Source organism: Chrysochloris asiatica, unplaced genomic scaffold (assembly GCF_000296735.1).
Source record: "Chrysochloris asiatica unplaced genomic scaffold, ChrAsi1.0 scaffold00127, whole genome shotgun sequence".
NCBI classification, from domain to species: Eukaryota; Metazoa; Chordata; class Mammalia; order Afrosoricida; family Chrysochloridae; genus Chrysochloris; species Chrysochloris asiatica.
This window is the reverse complement of record NW_006408645.1, coordinates 4,813,551-4,835,390: the sequence shown is the minus strand read 5'-3', so window position 1 is coordinate 4,835,390 and position 21,840 is coordinate 4,813,551. Positions and strand designations below refer to the sequence as shown.

Here is a 21,840-nt window from a genome sequence, read left to right as displayed (position 1 = left end):
GACAAATGGAAGAGTCAAGAACAGAATAAAATTATAAGAACAGAGGGTCTGGGAGGACAGTCTATGATCGAAACAATTATAATGTGAAAGAAGGTAAACAAAGAGGAACAGAGATCCAGGTGGTGGGAAGGTCAGGTAGATTACTGGATAAAATACACTATTTTAAATGGAGGGAAGAACTGATGGAATATAAGGTAACCACAATGGGGTTGGGGTGGGGGGGTTTACTTTGGGTGTTGGGGAGGACAATCCAAGAAGGGGGGAGGTGGCAGAAGAACAAGATAGGGGAACACTGAGACAGGTTTGCATGGCCTAGTGGGACAGAGGTAAATAGCGATGCATACTCAACCTTGGAACAACAGGGCTCTGGGATACAGGGATCTAGGTATAGCTTGAAGAAGGGGAAATAATACTAAAATCCTTGACTGCCTTATGAATATTAGTTTCCCTTACCTACTATTGTAAAATAGACACTTGAGTAGGATAGAAAGAAATGTTGGGAAACATCATTACAGAACACTTGAAAGCCCACCTTCAGCCTATAACTGATTGGAATACCTAAACGGGGTTCTACAACTTGCCCAGTGAAATAGGCCTCGTGCAAAGCCTTTACGGAGTATAGGACCATAGGTGGAATCCTGAGTCCCATCTAGAACCTTATGAGGTGAGACATTCCCAATAGGAAGGACAAGCAGACTAGAACAGCTACAGTGACAGAAGATACATCTTCATGATGAACCTGACATATACTCAGAGTGGTAGTTACTCTAAATATCAGCAGAGAGGGAGAGAGTCTTCACATCAAGTATCAATGCTATCCCCTCTGAGCACAGTGTAGATAGGGACGGGTAACTTAGACATTAGCTACGTAAAATGAGGGGGCAATAAAGGCAGGAAGTGACTGGCTTACAAGGTTTCAAGAGGGAGTTTTGTTTAAGAGTATGGGGGGAAAGAAAGAGTCCCCACTGAATAGCTGTCATCTTGTCTAGATGGGTCTGGTGAAAAGAGATGGGGATAGGATTCGTAAGATTCAATGGTGAAGAATTGTTATCATGATTAATCGCAACTGTCACAATTGTAAAGGTAGAAGCTTTTTAACAAAGAAAGGGGAGTGGTTAATCTTATGGTCCAGAAACAGAGGACCCTGGGACCATCATGAGAGAAACGCACAAGCAGAATGCGGGACCTTATCCAGAGAAGCAACAGCGCCAGAGATGGAGGCAGTGACGGGGGCATAGAGACGGGGAGCAGCTGAGGACTCTAGATTCATGGACTAAGAAGAGAAGGACTAAGAGCTGGTGGCCAGGAGGCAAAGTTGCAGAATGATCCCTTTGGAGATGTAAATTATTATATATGCCTGAGTGTTTTTTTGTTGTTGTTTGTTTTTTAAAAAAGCTAAAGTGGATAGAGAGAAATACTGTTAACTGATGGTACATGGAGGGGATTATAATCATTGTAATGAAACAAGATGTACGATTTGTTGAATGTAAAACTGATGATATGCCCTGTAAACTTTCACTTAATTCACAATAAAAACCTTAAAAAAAAAAAAAAAAAAAAAAACAGGACTTAAAAATAATAAAAAAGTTTCTTCAGTTCCAACTTACTGCCCATAGTTGCGAGGACTCCAGCAAGAAAATCAGCAAAATCAGCAAACTCTCCTTGGTCTTGGTCTTCGTTGTTCTGAAGAATCCGCAGACCATCAAAAAACATGTTAGCAGCTTCATAAGGCTGGAGCAACTGCAGTAAGGCATAACCAGCTCGGGAGTATCCCTAGAAAGAGGGTAAAACCAAAACTATAATACATCCCATCTCTTCTAACCTGCTCCTAGAAGGTAAGACAATCTGACTCTAAGTAAACACACAGATCTCCAGCCAGCACTGAAGACAGGATTTCCACTTTATATTCGAGTCACATTTTCCCTGTTATTTTTTAGCTGTAAGATAAGCACTGGACTGCTAACCAAAAGGTCAGCAGTTCAAACCCACCAGCTGCTCCTTGAAAACCCTATACAGGGTGGCTGTGAGTCAAAATCAACTCTACAGCAGACAACAATAACAACCGAAACTAGTCAATTTCAAATCCATGACTTATGAAGCATTGAACATAGGAAACAAAGAAAAGGAAACAGAAGTTGTCCAATTATATGTGTGGCTTATTTGCCAAAGTCTCAAATCAGAGCCTACACAAAGACAGAGAAATAAGAAATCCTACCAATCAATACACTGTTTAAAAAAAGAATGAGCGTTATGCAAACACAAAAGTTGTTCCCTGCTCCTTTCAATCAAAATAAACATAATTTCTACTGAGCATGTAAGAAAAAAATTATAATGATAAGCATTGAAATTTGCTGAGCTCTACATTATATGTAATATGCACCAGAGATTTATTTTTAAATTCCATAGAGGAAAAATTGTGTAAAATTACAATGCTTGATAAAGGGAAATAGCTCATTTTGCATGTATATAAACCATAAGACTCTCGAGTTAGGAATAAAATGACATTTCCTTATTCATTTTGGCCAAGTAAATCTGCATCAAAGATCTACCAAGACAGTTTTATTTCTATAAATAAAAGGTATGTAGCAACAGAGTTCATTTTAAAAAGTAAGCATTTAACATTCCACTTAATATCAAGCCTCTGGTTAGTCACTGATTTGTTTCCATTGTTATTTGAAGGTCTAAAGACTCCAGATAACAGTCAGGAAGGGAGAAGGAATATGGTTTGATTTTTCCAACCAGACAAGCTGGAACAGAATTTCCCATTGCTTTATCTTAGATTTAAGCTTCATCTTTTATTTTGGAGGGAGGGTACTGAGCACACTGGGGAAGGAGGAGCACCAAGGAGTGCTCACTAACAGCAGGAAGTGATCCTGTTTGCTTTATTGTCAGGGACTGCAGCAGATTTGGCCACTCAGGAAGACCCCCAAGATCATCATGCAGGACCCCCTCAGTCTCTTGGGCCATAGCCATAGCCTCCACCCAAGGGAACAGACAGATCTCAAATACTCCCCACTTGCATCTCAAATAAATAAGTAGAAAAATCCTACAACTCTTCTCTAGGAATGCATTCCTTTTTTCAAAGTATCCATCCTCCAACAAAAGAGGTTTGACAAGACAATGCCTAATTGTACTGTTACTGTTTGTTGCTTTCAGTCCGTTCAGGCTCAGGATGACCACACATGTACTGAGTAGGACTGTTCCATCAACTTTTCAATGTTGTGACCTTTTAGAAGCAGTTCACCAGGCCTCTAGGTGCATTCCAACTGCCAATCTTTCAACTAGGAGCCAAGAGCTTAACCATTTAAGCCTCAACTTGTAATGGGAAAGGGAGGGATGGCCAACAGAGCACTCCAACCCCATGGGATTTAGATATTTTACATTTTACTAATTTTTACTAAAAACCCTTCCTATTTTGTTCTGTTTCTAGCAGTCATGAACAAAACATAAACCACTAAAAAATATCTGGGAGTCCCTGGGTGGCACAGGTGAACTATAAACTAAAAGGATGGGGTTCAAAGCCATTCAGAAGTTCCTCCATAGTAAAGCCTGTTGATCTGTTTCCAAAAGGCCACAGTCTTAAAAATCCGATAAAGCAGTTCTCGGCACACATGGGGGTTGCCACGAGTCAGAATCAACTAGACATCAACTAACAATAAAAACAAAACATATCTGGTCTGTTTTCTATTTTCATGCACTTGATGACTAGGATGCTTCTGAAAATAAAAATTCTATTTATTGAGTGCCAATAGTTTTACTTAATGTCTCCTTAATTCTCAAAGCAGTGCTAGAGGCACTATCCCTCTTTACAGTTTAGGAAATTGAAACTTAAAGGGAGAAAAGTAGCTTTTCCAAGTTCTTGTTCACACACAGTAAGGCCTATGCTTTCCTCCACTTTATTATGAACTCTCTATAAACTGCCTATTCTATAGTTAGACAGCTATTACTATGTTGTCTCTATTGGCTTCACAACTGCTGTGCAATTTAATTCCTCTCATTCTGTGTGTATGCTTTTCCTTTCCCCAGTTGAACTGTGAGTTACTCAAATGCTGGGGTGGGGTCTTCTGCTTCTTCTGTTTGCGTATGAGGCACCAAGAATGGTGATGATGCCTTTCAGAGTAGGTACTCTGGTCATTTCAGCTACAACGAAACGCCTAGGCATCAAATGATCATCTATTCAACTTTACTGGCAATCTTAAAGGGTCTGATTTCTACTGTTAAGGAATGTTTTCAAAAGAATGGCGTTCACCATATTGTCATTTGAAATAAAGCTTTGCTAAAATGAAATGTATGAACAGAAAATAATACAAGCAGACTATAAGTTTTGGTGTGGCTTCGTGAGAACAGAGCCAGGCAATAACACTCCATTGTGAGTTCTCCTATGCTTATCTGCCAAGAGCACGCATTCTGCTCTCCTCCTACGCATGCAATTCACTGCTTGGCCAACATCTTTTTTTCTCTTCTCCAAATGACACTCACATGGCTTTAGAAGCAACTGTCTAAAATGCAAAAACAAATTATGAACCACTCTCCTAACACTGGCATCTTTAAAATAAGGGAAGGAGGCAGGTTAAGAGAGAAGGCAGATGCCACCACGCTCAGCAACTACCACATCATACCTTCACATAGGTTGGATCCCACTGGAGACATTCCTTAGCAGAGACGAAGGCTTCATTCCACTTGCCAAGGTTGTAAAATGCATTGGATTTGTTGCACAGCAGCACAGCCACGTTCCTTGGAGGAACACTATGAGAAAGAGCAGGTGGTCCATAAGGCTATCATTGGGCAAATGCAGGAAACAATCGTTACAGGTTGCCACCCTGGTCTGACTCCTGCCATCATGAAGTGTGTCCCAGGCCCTGGAAGTAGTACCCAGGAGTAGGGAATTCCAGAATCCTATTACCCACATCCTGGACCAGAGGGGAGGCAAGATCTTTGGGTGAAGAAGGCCATTGACCCCATAGATACCTGTTAATGGGGAGAGGACCAAACAGGGCCTTCTAAGGCTACATAACCAAGGCAGGATAAGTGGTTAAATTAGACTGGAAAAAGGAAACTGCAAACTCTACTACAATATGGCAACAAAGGTCCCGATGCCATGGAATTCAAGATACACAAAGGAAACAACAAGGCCTACAATTTATTTTTTATTTTAATATTTTAATTGTGAAAGAAATACAAATTACTCTAGAAAAACTGGGTAGTGGCAAATAAACAAAAAAATAAAGCAGAGTAAACCTCAGTTATTGCCCCATTCTCAATGATTTGTTCACCATTCCCACTAGTGAAGAAGCAAGGTTCCAGAAGGGGTAGCAGGGCAGGCAGTGAGCAATTAGCAAGGGAACAGTGGCTGAAAGTGTAGTAGGCACCATGGTGCTTGCTGACACCCTGGCCAGTACATCCATCCCCAAGCTTCAGTGAGTACTGACCACAACTAAGGGCTACCAGCTGCTCTGTTCTCCAGCTAATTACTCTCAATCTAAAAGAGCTGCTTTCTCCCCCAGGAAGTTACATCCCATTCCCCAGGACAAGCTTGGAGCCGGTTAGCCTATAAATGAATAACATGGGGGCGGCAGGGGAAAGGTGGGCTCCCTTGGCCCAAAGTGTGACTAATTCTGTGGTACAATTCATACTCCAGATCTCTCCAAGGGATCAGGCTGCAAGTGACTTCAGTTGAGACATCATCAATGTTTGGAGTTTTCCCTACCCATCCTGGTTCTGTATAAATATATTTCTGCAAAAAAAAAATTTTTTAAACACTCTAACTTCAGTACCAATGCTACCCCATCATAAATTTGAAATTTTGAGGCAGAGAAAGGTACACTGACCTCCCCAAGGCACACAGTTAATAAGTGGCAGAATTGAGATCTGATCACACACAAAGTGGGATCAGTCTACAGCCATAACCACCATACATACAAATACTGCTTTACAAAAGGAAAATGTTTAGCTGAATGAGGAGCACTGAACCCATCTCTGACACTGCTGAGAAGGGTACCAGAAGGGAGCAGAATAAAATCACTACAGTCCAAGCTAATTACTCACACTCAATTTAAGTTCAACTAGACTGGAGAAACAAAGGTGTGATAGGAGGCAGTAGGTGGGAGCCATGTTTCAGTAATTTAATTTGACACCTATGGGCCAAATTAAATTATGACCCACAGATGACAACTTCTGCTTCCTCTACTACAGCAGTTCACCAGGTATGATCTTGGGGCTCCTCAGAGTCCCCAAAACTATTTCAGACAGTCCACAGAACTTTGCAGGTATAATTAAGTATCTTGAAATGGGGAGCTTATCCTGGATTATGATGCAATCACAAGGGTCCTTACAATAAGGAGGCATATAGAGATAACCACCACAGAAAAGGAGAAAGCAATGTGATGATGGAAGCAGAGATGAGAGTGAGGCATGCACTCAAAAGATGGAGGGAGGGAGCACAAGCCAAGGAACACAAGCAGCCCCCAGGAACTGAACTAAGCGATGAAATGGCTGTTCCTGTAGAGCCTCCAGAAGCAGTAGCCCTCCGACAGCTTGATTTTAGCGCAAACTGATTTCAGACATCAAGCCTCCAGAAACATAAAATAATAAACTTGTGTGGTTTTAACCACTAAATATGTCATGATTTGTTACAGGGGCAACAGGGAAATAGTAAAATAATAATGCTAACAACACGTAATGTGTCATTTTCACACTCATTCTTGTACATGTATACGGGGGAGTTTCAGAGACTACACATCATGTGCTATCACAAAAAAATCTGAGCACAGAAGCAAACGTGAAAAGCCAGTTGTCTTCTCTTGAGGCAGACAATGATCAGAGAGATTTGTAAAAACGAAAATGATGTCACTCTTCTCACTACTTTTTTTTGTTGTTTTGGAAGGTATAGTTAATTTTCATAAAAATATGTTGTTTATGTTAACATGAAATGGGTTTAGTATTGCTATTTTTAAATAAATTAATAAATACATATTCTTAAATTTTCTTAGTCTTAATGTTCTAATATAGACCATATTGGACCATAGTTCTTGTGTTAAATGTCATCGAGTTGGTTCCTACTCATAGCGACCCTGTAACAACAGGGTTTCAAAGGCTGTAAATCTTTGCAGGAGCATAAACCTCATCCTTCTCCTGGACTATAATAATAGCTCCAAGCAAAGAGCTACAAAACATAGCTCCTTCAGGGGCCTCAATAATTTTTAAAAAGTAAAAGGTTCTAAAAAACACCAAATGTTAATGCCAACTTTACTAAAAGCTAAAAGGGCAGGGGGAAAGAAGGTGAGCCTCACTGTTCAGATGATGTGCACCTGTGGCCAGGAGGAAGGGCATGGATTGTCCAGAAGATGAAATGCATGACAGCAAGGTCAGAGAACTTGGGCCATGCCAGAAATTCTGGTCCCTAACCCAAAGGAAAGAGAGGCTTTGTTATGTTTATGAATAGTTTCTATTTTCCTTCTTACAAGGATATTCTTCATTCAATGTCTGAGCGCACAAGGCAGAGAAGATAATACGAAGCGAGAGGAAGAAAGGAAACAAAAACAAGGCCATGTGATAAGAAATAAAAAAGAAACATCAGCAACAGAGTCCCCCAATGGCTAAGAAGAAATAGATGCAGGCAGGGGTAGGGGGTAGGTAGAGGGAAATCCAAACACTTACCCCCACTGGTATAACTGCAGAAGAATCTGGATGGCTTCATCGTACTTTCTTATGGCCAAAGAGAAGTTTCCATTCTTAAAGCCCTGGTTGCCAGATTCTTTCAACATCTCAGTGTAAATTGTCACATCCATCCTGTGAGGGGACGAGGAAAGGCTGGATGCCAAGCCCTCGGGGCACGGCATGGCTCTGTGCTCACCTTCACATCCATCTGCAGCATTGAGAATCTGGGGAGGTAGCTGGCTGGCTCTAGCCCCACCCACCTTGGAGTGCACACCCCAGCACCACCCCTCATACACCAGGGGATCAGACAGGGTGTCTGACAAGACTGTATCTTTCTCAGTTCTTTCTGCCTCACAGACAGCCAGACCAATTCCATTAATTCAGTCTTTACAGTTCATGAGGCTCTGAGCGAGGCTGTCTCCATGAACGAGACAACATAACCTGCAAGTGGAAAGGACTGAAGAACTGGCAGCTGCTCCTATAACTGGTATTATTATTATTACTCTTTCATTTAGCCATCACCACAACCCATAAAAAGGCACTGTTCTCACTGTTTAGATGAGGACACCGAGATTCAAAGAGCCTCAAAATCAGTCATTGAAAACCCTATGAAAGATGGTTCTAACACGAGAGCTGGCCAACTCCAAATTTTTGCTCTTACCTACCATATCATATCATCTATTGTTGTTGTTAGTCATCGCTGAGTCAGTTCTGACTCTAACAACCCTCTATAGGGTTTCCAAAGCTGTAAATCTTTATGGAAGCAGAAAGCCTCGTATTTTCCCTCCTTTGTTACTATCACCTACTGGTAAAAACAAAAGCCCGTTTCTACTCCTTCTTAAGAACAGTGGGGTATGTGAAAAGAGATATGTTTTCAAAGACTTCAGTATATAAGACACTAAAACATGGAGAAAGAGCCCGAGTCCGAGAGATACAGTAGTTTAGCACTCAGCTGAAGAACACAGAAACACAACCACTGCCTCTCCTGCTCTATCCCTTCAAAACCTATGTTAAACTTTCTCATGTGGCATTGCTACTGCTTGTTTGATTATCTCCAAAAAATACTTGATTCTTTCAGGTCAAAATTATCCCTGTCAAAATGCAAAATTTCACCTATACTTTTTTATCTAATCTTTAAATTGAATGACTCACATCTATATAGGGATGAATGAGGGAAACTTGAAAAAATTTAAAGATTTATTAGAAAATAAAAATGTTTCTCTTTCAAATATAGTCTAAAATATTTGTCAATGATATTTTAAAAACTGGCTATGATCAGAAAACTATGGGGAAAAAAGTCACTATAACAACTGACAAAAAGATACCTCTCCTTTATAAATACCGTTTCACTGCAAGAAAAGATCAACACCCTGACCAAAATGTGTTTTGTCCTAAACAGACCATTCACAAGAGAATAAATATAACAGCTAAATATCTCGATAGAAGATAAAGAAGACCACCCTCACTAGCTATAAAATAAATAAAAACGAAAGGATTAAGACATCACTGGAAAAACTTTTTTTTTTTTTTAAATTATACCAAACATTGAGAGCTGCCATACACTGCTTATATACTACAGCATGGATGGATGAGTCTCATGGGTGGTCACCACAGTGAAAAACTCGAAATAACCCTAAATGTTTCATAACATATAATGGACTTTCATCAGTTATAGAACAACCATACAGTACAACACTATGCAGTTATTTATAAAACCATTTGTAAAAATAACTTAAAGATAGGGTAAATTGATAAATGAAAAATACAAGCTACATACAAGGGTGTACAAACCCAAATCAGGTTTTAAGCACATACGCAGGGTTTCAAAACCATCATGGAAATTTTCATTATCTTTTAATTCCATTTTGCCATGAACTTTCTGAAATCCTCTCGTACAGTGCATTAAATATGCCAACATGTTAATACCATGGTGATTAGGCAGGGCTTTAATGTTTCTCCTTTGTACTTTTCTGTACTTCCAACTGTTCCTAAATACTAGATCATAAACAGATCATAAATCTTAAATGCTAAATTAGACTGTTTAATTCAAGAATGTTGATCTTATTACATACCATCAATTCTGCTGACACACATAGTGACTCTATTAAAACAGAATGAAACACTATCTAATCCTGCACCCTCCACACAATCATCGCTATGTTTGAACCCATTATTGCAGTCACTGTGTCAATCCACCTTGCTGAGGGTCTTCCACTTTTTCACTGGCCGTCTACTTTACCAAGCAAAGGATAAATGCCCTCTTGATAAATGTCCAAAGTACATAAGACAAAGTCTTGTCATCTCGCTTTTAAGGAGCATTCAGGCAGTACATCTTCCAGGACAGATCTGTTCATTCTTCTGGAAGTTCATGGTATATTCGATATTCTCTAGTCTTCTTTATTCACGATGCAGCATGCATATGAAGAAATTGAAAAGACTATGCAGCAGATTTGTCCAAATACATCCTTTGATTTCTTGACAGTTACTTCCAAAGTTATTGATTGTGGATCCAAGTCAAATGCAATTCTTGAAAATTTAATCTTTTCTCCACTTATCATGATGTTGCTTAGTGGTCCAGTTGTGAGAAGTTTTGTTTTCTTTGTTGAGGTGTAATCCATAATGAAGGTTGTAGTCTTAAGTCTTAATAAGTAAATACTTTAAGTCCTCCTCACTTTGAGCAAGCAGGATGTGTTGTCTGCATATCACAGATTGTTAATGAGTCTTCCTCCATTTCAGATACCACATTTTTGTCCACAGTCCAGCTTCTCGGATTATTTTCTCAACATATAGATTGAATAAATATGATGAAAGACTACAACCCTGAGGCACACACCTTTCCTGATTGTAAACCACCCAGTATCTGAATAAATATGGTGAAAGAATACAACCCTGAGGCACACCTTTCCTGATTGTAATCCCCTTGGTCTAGCTGAACCACTGCCTGTTGGTCTATGTACAGGTTCCACATGAGCACAATTGTTCTGGGGTTTCCATTCTTTGTAATGTGACCCATAATTTGTTATAATCCACAGTCAAATGCCTTTGCATAGTCAATAAAACACAAGTAACTATCTTTCTATCATTCTCTACTTTCAACCAAGATCCACCTGACATTAGCAATAATAGTCCTCATTCTATGGCTTATTAATCTGGCTTGAATTTCTGGCAGTACTCTGCTGACATACTGTTGCAACTATTTTTTAATTACCTTCTGCAAAATTTTATTTGTGTGTGATATTAATATTGCTTGACAATTTCCACATTTTGTTGATCACCTCTATTTGAAATGTGCACTAATATAGATCTTTTCTAGTCAGTTGGCCAGTTAGCTGTCTTCCAAATTTCTTAGCATAGTCAAATGAGTGATTCCAACATAGCATTGTTTGTTGAAGCATTTCAATTGGAATCCCAACAATTCCTGGAGACTTGTTTTTTATGTGTGTGAGTTGGTTCTACCTTTAATATCATCATACGTTCTTGAACATACACTACCTCCTGAAATGGGTGAATCTCAACCATTTCTTACATGTACAGTGATTGTGTATTCCTTCCCTCTTCTTTTGATGCTTCCTGTGGTCCCTGGTCTTGTTCTGGTTGATGCTATTGAGCTTCTCCATCATCTCTTTCCACAGATGTCGTCAATTTGATTCCTGTATATTCCATCCAGCGAAGTGCAGTGTGTATAGTCACCATTTATGTTGTTGAAAAAAGGTATTGCAATGAATAAGTCATTGGTCCTGAAAATTGTTATGATGTACTCTCTAGAGTCATTTCTATCACCAAGGCAATATATGCCAGTTAATAGCCTTCTTCTGTTTCCAACTATCACATACCAGCCACAAGGAACTATCAGTGCATTTGTTTATCAACTGCAGACTGAAGACGGTGGAAAAAGTCTTCATCTTGGATACTAGTGGTTGATGCATAAAGTTGAATAATAGTCATATTAACTGGTCTTCCTTATAAGCATATGAATATTATCATATCACTGACAGTTTTTTACTTCAGAATAGATCTTGAAATGTTCTTTTTGATAATGTATATGATGAGATTCCTCTTCAATCTGTCATTCCTAGCATAGTACACCATGATTGTCCAATTCAAAAAGCTCATTTCCAGTCCACTTCAACTCACTAATGCCTAGGATTATGCATTCCAATATTTGACAAATTTCTTGGTTTATACTTTGTACATTCCACATTCCAGTTATTACTGGATGTTTGCAGCTGTTACTTCTAATTCTGAGTTATGCCACATCAGTAAATGACAGTACCTAGAATGGTGCTGTTGGCTAAGTACTGGACTGCAAACCACAAAGTCAACAGTTCAAAACCACCAGCTGCTCTTTGGAAGCCCTGTACAGGGTCACTATGAGTCAGAATCATTTTGACAGTACTTAACAACCACAACAGAGCTTTACTACATCCATGTCATCAGAATGAACTTCTTTAAGGAGGGCTTCTTTCCCAGTCATGTCTTGAGTTTCTTCCAATCTGAGGGGCTCATCTTCTGGCACTATCTCAACAACATTCCAGTGCTATTCAAAATCAATAATTTCAACTGTATTTACAAATACAGAAAAAAATATCCATCTAGTTTCTTTTCATATTCCTCTAGAAACCAACAGTGAAGTCTTGACATTTTGTGGAAAAAGATGAAATGTATTTTCCTACCTGTTTCTGCTTTCTCTTGGTACAATGATGTCAAAGGGGTAAAGGGATTGTCAACACATAAAGATTTTTACTTCTTAATAGGATTCATAGGATTAATTGAGTGCTACATACTCATTATAATAATCTCTGTCCCTTTGAATCTCTGTCCCTATAATACTTGCATCTCAGTTTTGGGGTCTTAAGAAACAAAGCACAAAAAAATTATACAGTCCGTTTATAAAACGAAGCTACTAAATACAAATGGTAATAACTACCATAATAACAGTACTCAGTTGCTAAAATATACAGAACATCTGCTATATGCTTTACACCAGTTTAGTATTTCATTTGTACAAGAAGCCCTGTAAGACAAGCACAACTGTGTTCCCAATTTAAATACAGAAAAACTGAAGGAAAGAGAGGTTAAGCTACTTGCTCTCAGTCACTTGGAAATTGGTAGCAATTGATTTCAAATCCATGTGGCCTGACATTAAGAACTAAAAACTACACTCTAAAGCAGAGGTAGGGAACATCCAGCCCACGGGCTATATAAGGCTCTCAAAATCATTTGGTCTAGCCCTGCAAGGCAACTGCAGTTCCAGCCATCATACTGTTGTTTGTTGTTGTTAATTGCAATCAAATTTGTTTCAACTCATAGAAACCCTGTATAGGGTTTCTGAGGAGCAACTGATGACTTTGAACCGCCAACAATGCAGTCCAAACTGACTTTATGGTCGAGCGCTTATCTAACAGCACCACACCAGGACTCCAGCCATCACATTTGTTGTTGTTGTTGTTAGGTGCCGTCAGTTAGTTAAATGTTTGACCAAACATAGAAGACTAATTTTTAAGTTGATAATTTTGTATGGCCTGCAAATGATATTATAAATTTTGGCAGAAAAAAATGTTCCCCACCCCTGCTCTAAAGAGTCAAGACAGAAGCTAAAATGTCAACACCTAGCAAAATCATGACAGGTATGTGATATTTTGGTTGGGATGGCACACTTGCTGTCCTCGGCTTTTAGTGTTGTTAACGATGTAAAACCTGAAAGATAAGTAAAGACAGTTTCAATTAAGATTTGACATTGTGTTACTTTTACTCTGTTCTCTTGAAAATTCAAAGTCCAATTGTTGGGATGTGTCACCAGCTGCCTTGCTACACCTAGAAGAAAGTAAGAAAACTGCAAATACACTAAGAAGATTTGTAAACAAACAGTCCACAGAGCAGATCGATCCAAGTTGTTGTGGGTTTTATTGCTCTTTGTTTGTGTGTATACACATGAAATTCCATACCTGACTTGTAGGAGTAGAGCAAAAACTGCAAATGGAGCAGTTTCTTGGGGAGCTGAAATAGATAAAAGGAAACTTTTCCTTCATGCTTCATTTACCTAAGCACTTATTTGAATTCTTGACAATAGATTTATTCCCTTTTTGTTTTGTTTTAAACCTTTCAGAAGACAGCCACAGCAGTCAGTGATCCAAGATCAAGTCTGAAATGCAGGGACCAGGGACACAGCACAGAAAGATCCAAGCTGAGAGGAGTTAGAACAACTCTGAAGCAACAAAAGAAGGAGAGGTCAGGCAATTAGAGGAGGAAATGGATTGTGTTTCTAGGTGCTTCCTTTGCCATCAAACTAGAAGAGCTGGATGAGGCCTGGCTACCATTACTGATCATTTTGATACTGAGATCTACAAATATGAGGTTCCTAACTTCAACGGCCATTTTGATTTGGCATGAGGATGAAGCCAACACTCAAAACAGAGAGCAGAGACAAGAAATCACAAGAAAAATGTAAGAGTCATTGTTCTGATAGACACCTTAGGCCTATCCTATCTCTGTTGGTATGTGCCATTAAGTCAGTTCTGACTTACAGGAACCCTGTATAGGGTTTTCGAGGTTGTAAATCTTTATGGGAGCAGAAAACCTCATCTTTCTCCAGCAGACTCACTGTTGAATTTGAATCAATGACCCTGCAGTTAACAATCCAATGCATATCCTACTATGCCACCAGAGCTCCTATCTCTAGATTTCCATTCATGTGAAGACATCAATTATAAAGCATTGGACTACAAGTAGCAGAATACATGATTTAGGCAAGTAAGGGTTATTTTCTCATATAATCTTAAATCAGGGAGTAAGAGCAAAGTTCTTCACTCTTCCTGCAACACCATCCTAAGAATACTGGCTTTGTGTTATCAAGCTTGTCATACAATAAGTATGAAAGCCAATTTCATCATATTGCTTGAATATGTGGTTGAATATTGTTGTTGAAACTCAAGACATTACTGTTAAGTCAGAAAGAGAAGAGAAGAACCATATGTGTCTCTGGTACCATTAATGTCTCTTTTATTTAAAAAAAAAAAAAAAAGAATGCTTTTCCAAAGCCCTTGAGTAGACTTCTCTGTGCTTCACTAGTCAGAAATGAAAACCTAGGAAGACAGCTACATGGCTTCATAATCATAGGTGGTCAAGGCCTTCTTTCTGGATTTGCCAAACAACAAGGCCACAAAATGAGCCAGTAAGTACCCTTATTGCTTCAGTTAGGCTTTCTCTTACTTATAACTGTTCTGGAGTCCGGGTGTGGCACTGTGGATTAAGGCACTGGACTGTAAAGTTGGTTTGAGTTACAAGGTTGGCATTTCAAGCTTACCAGGTGGTCCCTTGGAAACCCTATACAGGGTCACTATGGGTTGGAACTGACTCAATGGCACTTAACAACAACAATATAATGTTCTAAGGAGCACTGGTGGCACAGTAGTTAACATGCTCAGCTGCTAACTGAAAGGTTAGCAGTTTGAATCCTCATCCTCTGCTGAAGAAAGATGTGGCAGTCTGCTTCTGTAAAGATTACAGCCTTGGAAACCCTATGGGGCAGTGCTACTCTGTCTAACATAGGGTTGCTATGAGGCAGCTCTACACTGTCCTAGAGGATCACTGTGAACTAGAATCAATGTGACGACAATAGGTTTGGTTTGGTTTTTGTTTTTATAACTGTTCTGTTTCCATTACGATTCTATCAGGGACAGTCTTCAATATTCAATATGGTATCCACTAGCCATACGAAGCTATTAACATTTATATTTAAATTGATTAAAATTAAGTTCAATAAAAATTCACTTTCTCAGTTATACTAGTCACATTTTAAGCGCTCAATAGCCATATATGTCTAGTGACTTCTGTATTACACAGAGATAAAGCATCTGTCACTACAGAAAGTTCTATGGAACAGTGTATTTCTAGATAAAATAATAATCTGGGTACAATATCTGAAACATTATTTTTCTACTTAGTGAGAAATCTAGCCTTTAACACCTCATGTTGAATGGTAGAGTTTTGAGACCTCTTGCTTCAGTTTTTGGTGTGCTGAGTTTGCATCTCAGGAAATGGAAATTCATGTGTGCCATGCATTATCTTAGTCCCACCTCTGAACATCAGACCATCTTTCTACACCACACAGCAGCTAACACATAGAAAATTTAAATATTTGCAGTTCAGAATTAGGTTCTTTTCGTATTACTTCTGAACCATGTTTTTTTTTTTTTTTTGGCATAAGCTGTGGGGTCACCTGTTGTGTTCAATAAACCAGGTCCATGTCTCCCTTAAACACCCCATGCTTAAGGCTCAGAATATTACAAACCAGGACATTGTCATATGGATATAAACACAGAATATTTCCAGTTACATCCGTCTTATTCACTTAAAAAAAAAAAAAAAGAACAAAGGTCTGCAAAACCAAGGTGGTAGTGGTGGTGGTGGTGGTGATGCGTTATCAAGTCAGTTCCAACTCATAGAGACTCACTACACTACCAAGGCTCCTGCATAAACAAGGTTGTTGTTGTTGTGACGTGCCATCGAGGCAGTTCCGACCCATAGTGACCCTGTATAGGGTTTCCAAGGAGCAGATGGTGAGCTATAACCAAGGTACAACCCAATAAAATGGCTACTGACCTTGCAAAGAAACAGTGACGAAAATTTTCTGACATGATTTTATGAAGCAAGTTGTTTTTTATTTAAGAACGAGATAGGGGGAAAAGCTTTATTGTATGCTAATGGTTTGAACCCAACTTAGCTAGCTGTTCAGAATTTTCAATATAATCAATTTTAAAGTCCTAAATTTCCCCTAATACTCATATTGAGACTTGACACAATCTGAGGCAGACTCATTCCTGTCCCTTAATAGCGAGCACTTCAAACATGTTATTCATTAAATTCTAGATTACAAATGAAACATTTCACTATGTGGAGAAAAGGAGAAGAAGGACTCCTAGGAAAGTTAATTATATTGACACTGCTTTACAATTTAATGTTTATAAGTTTAAATTAGCACAGGACTGCAATCAATAACATACATCCTGAAAGAACAAATGCATTTTTTCAAAGAACAGCCAAGGTAAGGAGAAAATTATTAACTAAATTAATTTTGTATATAATCTCTGGGGAGCAGTATGGTTCTGTAGGATAAGCACTGGACTGCTAATCACAAGGTCAATGGTTTGAGCCACCAGCTGCTCCATGGGAGAAACATGAGGCTTTCTGCTCCCATAAAGGTTTGCAGCCTTAAGAAACCATATGCAAGGTCACTATGTCGGAACCAACTCAACAGCACTTAACAACAACAAAATGAAGACTTGGTAGCACAATGGTTAAGCACTTGGCTGCTAACCTAAAAGTCAGCAGCTCAAACCTACCAGATTATCTGTGCTTGAGTCCATTGCTGCTGTCACTGTGTGAATCCATCTCATTGGGTCTTCTTCTTTTTTGCTGATGCTTCACTTTACCAAGAATGACGTCCTTCTGTAGGAAATGGTCCCTCCTGAAAACATGTCTGAAGTATGAGAGACAAAGTCTCACCATCCTGTCTTCTCAGTAGCATTCTGGCTGTACTTCTTCCAACACAAACTTGTTTGTTGTTCTAGTAGTCTGTGGTACTTTCAGTATTCTTCTCCAACAACATAACTCAAATGCATCAATTCTTCAATGGTCTTCATTACTCACCGTCCAACTTTTACATGCATATGAGGTAATTAAAAATACTATGGCTTGCATCACGTGCACCTTAGTCCTCAAACTGATATCTTTGCTCTTGAATACTTTAAAGAGGGCTTGTACAGCAGACTGTCTAATGCAATACCGCCATTTTATTTCTTGATTGCTGCTTCCTTGAGTTTTGATTTTGAAGCAAAATGAAGTCTTTTGACAACTTCAATCTTTTCTCCATTTATCATGATGTCATTTATTGGTCCAGTTGTGAAGATGTTTGTTTTCTTAACATTTGCAGTGCAAAATATACTGAAGATTGTAGTGTCTGACCCTCATCAGTAAGTATTTTAAGTCATCTTTACTTTCAGCAAGCAAGTTTGTACAATCTGGATATAGCAGGTTATTAATGAATTTTCCGACAATCCTGATGCCAGGTTCTTCTTCATATAATCCAGCTTCTCTGATTACTTGTTAAGCATACAGACTGAACAAGTATGGTGAAAGGATACAACTCTGATGCACAACTTTCCTTTAATTCTGAATCCCCTTGTTCTATTCTATTGTCTTTTGGTCTATACATGTACAGGTTCCTCATGAGTACAATTAATTGTTCTGGAATACCCATTTTTCACATTGTCATCTATAGCTTGTCATGATGCACACAGTTGAAAGCCTTAGCATAGGTAATAAGGCACAGGTAAACATCTTTTTGATATTCTCTGCTTTCAGTCAAAGTCCATCTGACATTAGCAATGATATTCCTAGTTCCACAACCTCTTCTACATCCAGCTTGATTTTCTAGCAGTTCTCTGTTGATGTACTGTTACAGCTGATTTTAAATTATCTTTAGCAAAATCTTACTTTCATGCAATATTAATGACAGTATTTGATGATTTGATGAGTTCTTTATTCCTTTGGGTCATCTCTCTTTGGAATGGACACAAATATGAATCTCTTCCAATCAGATGGCCAGGTAGCTGTCTTCCAAATTTCCTGGCATCGATAAGTGTGTGTCTCCAGTGCTGCATCAGCGTGTTGAGAGATTTCAGTTTGCATTCCATCAATTCCTGGAGCCTTATTTTTCACCAGCGCCTCCAATGAAACTTGTATTTCTTCCCTCATTACTGTCACTTCTAGATCATATGTTACCTTTTTAAACGTTTGCACACAGACCATTTCTTTTTGGTACAGTGTGTATGCCTTCTCTTTTGATATGTTCTGCATCATTCATTATTTTGTTCATGTTGTTGTTGTTGTTAAGTGCCGTCGAATCGGTTCCTACCCATAGTGACCCTGTATAGGGTTTTCAAAAAACATAGAATCCTTCAATATGAAAGTCAAGGCTATGATTTTTTTCTTTAATTCTTTCAGCTTGAGAAGTGGTGAACATGTTCTTCCCTTTTGGTTTTCTAACTTCAGTTCTCTGCACATTTCATTATAAACTTTACTATTTCTGTTCAGTTCTTTAACTTCTCATGTCTTCCATTCACTTCCATGTCTATGCCAGAGAACAAATTCCAGAGTCTCTTCTGACATCCCTTTAGGTCTTTTCTTTCACTCCTGTCTTTTTAAATGACCTTTGGCTCTCTTCCTTTATTAAAGTTCTTTATATCATCCCAAAGCATTTCTGGATTTTAGTCATTAGCATCTTATGCATCAAATCTGTTCTTCAAATGGTTCCTAAATTCAGATATGTTCAATGTCATATTTTTTGGATCTCATAAACTTGTTTTAATTTTCTTCAGCTTCAGCTTGAACTTGCACATGAGCAATTAATGGTCTTTTCTATAGTCTGCCCCTGGCCTTGTTTTGACTTATGATATAGAGCTTTTCCAGTCTTTTCCCACAGATGTGGTCAATGTGATTGCTGTATATTCCATCTGGTAAGGTCCATGTGTATTTTTTTATGTTGTTTTAAAAAGGTATTTGCAATGAAGAAGTCATTAGTCTTGCAAATTTCTATCATGCGATCTCAAGCATTATTTCTATCTCCAAGGTCACATTTTCCAATACCGATCCTTCCTTGTTGTTTCCAACTTTTACATTCCAATAACCAGTAATTATCAATACATCTTGATTGCATGTTTAATCAATTTCAGGTTAAAGAAGCTGGTAGAATTCTTTCATTTCAGCATCATTGACTTTAGTGGTTGGTACATAAATCTGAATAATAGTGACACTAACTGATCTTCCTTGTAGGTATATGGATAGTATCCTATCACAGACAGCATTGTACTTGAAGACAGATCTTTAAATGTTCTTTTTGACTATGAATGTGATGCCATTCCTCTTCAATTTTTCATTCCTAGCATAGTAAACCACATGATAATCGAATTCAAAATGGCTAATACTAGTCCATTTCAGCTCACTAATGCCTAAGATAGTGATCTTTATGCATTCTCTTCATTTTTTACAACTTACAATTCTCCTAGTTCCAATTATTAATGGGTCTTTGCAGCTTTTTCTTCTCATTTTGAATTCTGCACCAGAAGCTAAAGAAGGTTCTGAAAGCTTTGCACCATTCAGGTCACCGTGGTCAACTCTACTTTGAGGAGATAGCTCCTCCCCAGTCCAAAAAGGATCCTGAGGGGCAGGCAACACACAGGAACGGGGAGGAAGATGGAAGAACAAGGTAGATAAGGGAACACTTAGGTAGGTTTGCATGGGCTAAATGGGACAGAGGTAAATAGTGACGTATGCTCAATCTTGGAACAACAGGGCTCTGTGATACAGGGATTGAAGCATAGACTGAATGGGTAAAAGAGGGGAAATAATATTAAGCTTCTTGAATGTCTTATGGACATTGGTTTCCCTTGCCTACTACTGTAAAATAGACACTTGAGTAGAAAAGAAAAGAGTATTGGGAAAATGGTTACAGAAAACTTGCAAATCCATCTTCAGCCTACAGCTGACTGGAATACCTAAAAGGGAATCCAGAACTTCCCCAATGAAATAGGCTTCTTGTGGAGCCTTTGTAGTGTACAGGACCTTAGGTGGAATCCTAAGCCCCATTCAGAACCTTCTGGTGGGACATTTCCACTTGAAAGGAAATGCAGACCAGCCCAGAGTGACTAGAGGAACAGAAGATACTTCCTGAAAGAAAAACTAGCAGGAAAAAAAAAAAAAAAAAATGGCAGTCTGTTTGGCTATTACAAGAACAAGCTAGTTGTTCACAAGGAAGCCATCAAGGCAAACAACCAAGTTCCTTCAGAACAAACCCCCCTCCAAGATTGAAACTCAAAGGGAACACAACAAGCAGGCATGTAATCTCCCTGGTGATTGCATTGGTCTACATGTGAGTGGACATGGGGAAAAGTCAGCAATGAATATATGGCCTGAGTTTGATCACGTTCCATAGACTCCCGTCAATCTTGAGATGAAAGAGAGAAGAAGAATGGCTGGTTGGTTCAAAGTCTGGGGAGACTTGGGAGCTCTTGAGCCCATGTACACTGACCGAGCCATGGAGGGCTAGAACTGAAAGTGAAGCATCCAGCTGATATGAAATAGGGGAAAATACACAAGAATACTCACACTTACAGGTAGTTTGATCTAGCTAGCTTCAATGGCTTGATGACCAGAGCTCAACTAGAGGAAGAAAAAGAAATGTGATAAAGGAAGCAAATGTAAACTGCTACAATCTAATGAACTTGACTGATACTTATGGATGTGGTGGAGGTAGAGTGCCATGGAGTCAGTTCTGGCTCATAGCAACCCTGTACAGGGTTTCCAAGGCTGTAAATCTTTACGGGAGCAGAAAGCCTCATCTTTCTCCTGTGGAACAGCTGGTAGTTTTGAACTGTGGAACAGCTGGTAGTTTTGAACTGCTGACCTTAGGTTTGCAGCCCTATTCATAACAACTACGCTACCAGAGCTCCTTCCTCATGAGGGATACTTATGTATAATTTTCTTTTTTAGTGATGTCTTTGCCTGGTTTTGGTATCAGGCTTTGCTTGCTTCACAAAATATATTTGGGAGTTTTCCATCCTTTTCTGTATTCTGGAATTGTTTGAGTAGAATTGGTGCCAGCTCCTTTCTGAACGTTTGGGCCATCTGGGCCCGGACATTTTTTGTTAGAAGATTTTTTTAGTGAATTGATCAATTTCTTCTTTTGATATGTGTCTGCAAATGGGCTTAGATAAGGGTGGAGGCTGGCCTCACCTCTGTTCTCCAAGGAGTATGGGGTGCAAGAAAGAATCTCACTTTTTCTGTTGCCTGTGTGACCCCACGTCTGTCTGTGTCTTCAAAGCTGCTTGCAAAAGTTCAAGATGGCCATACTGTGTCTGGTTGGCCAGTCTCCTCCTTTTATCACCACAACTCTGCTTCTTCTCTCAGTAGGTATTCAATCTACTTCTCTAAGCTTTCCTTTGAAACTCCAGGTTCCAGGATTATCTGTCTATGTAACATATCGGCCTAGTTCACCGTCTTGCTGGGAGTGTGAATGCATTTTTTTTTTTTTTTATCTATCACTTTATTTTCTTTAAGCATGCCATTATTTTAATAGAAACCATACATGATTATGTAAAATTTAAGAAATACATGAAAGTGAAGACG

The 21,840-nt window shown here is 38.9% G+C and overlaps 1 protein-coding gene across 1 annotated transcript in view; it reads right to left on the bottom strand.

The window, feature by feature from the left end:
• The window catches only part of TRANK1 (tetratricopeptide repeat and ankyrin repeat containing 1), a 100,933-nt gene extending 93,095 nt beyond the window's left edge, over positions 1–7,838 (bottom strand). Inside the window, exons 1-3 of the mRNA XM_006869185.1 lie at positions 7,657–7,838; positions 4,620–4,746; positions 1,608–1,773 (exon numbers count right to left, since the gene is read on the bottom strand). Coding sequence (XP_006869247.1) covers positions 1,608–1,773; positions 4,620–4,746; positions 7,657–7,838 — 475 coding nt within the window. The remainder of the gene's footprint in view (positions 1–1,607; positions 1,774–4,619; positions 4,747–7,656) is intronic.
• Between the last annotated feature and the right edge of the window lie 14,002 nt (positions 7,839–21,840).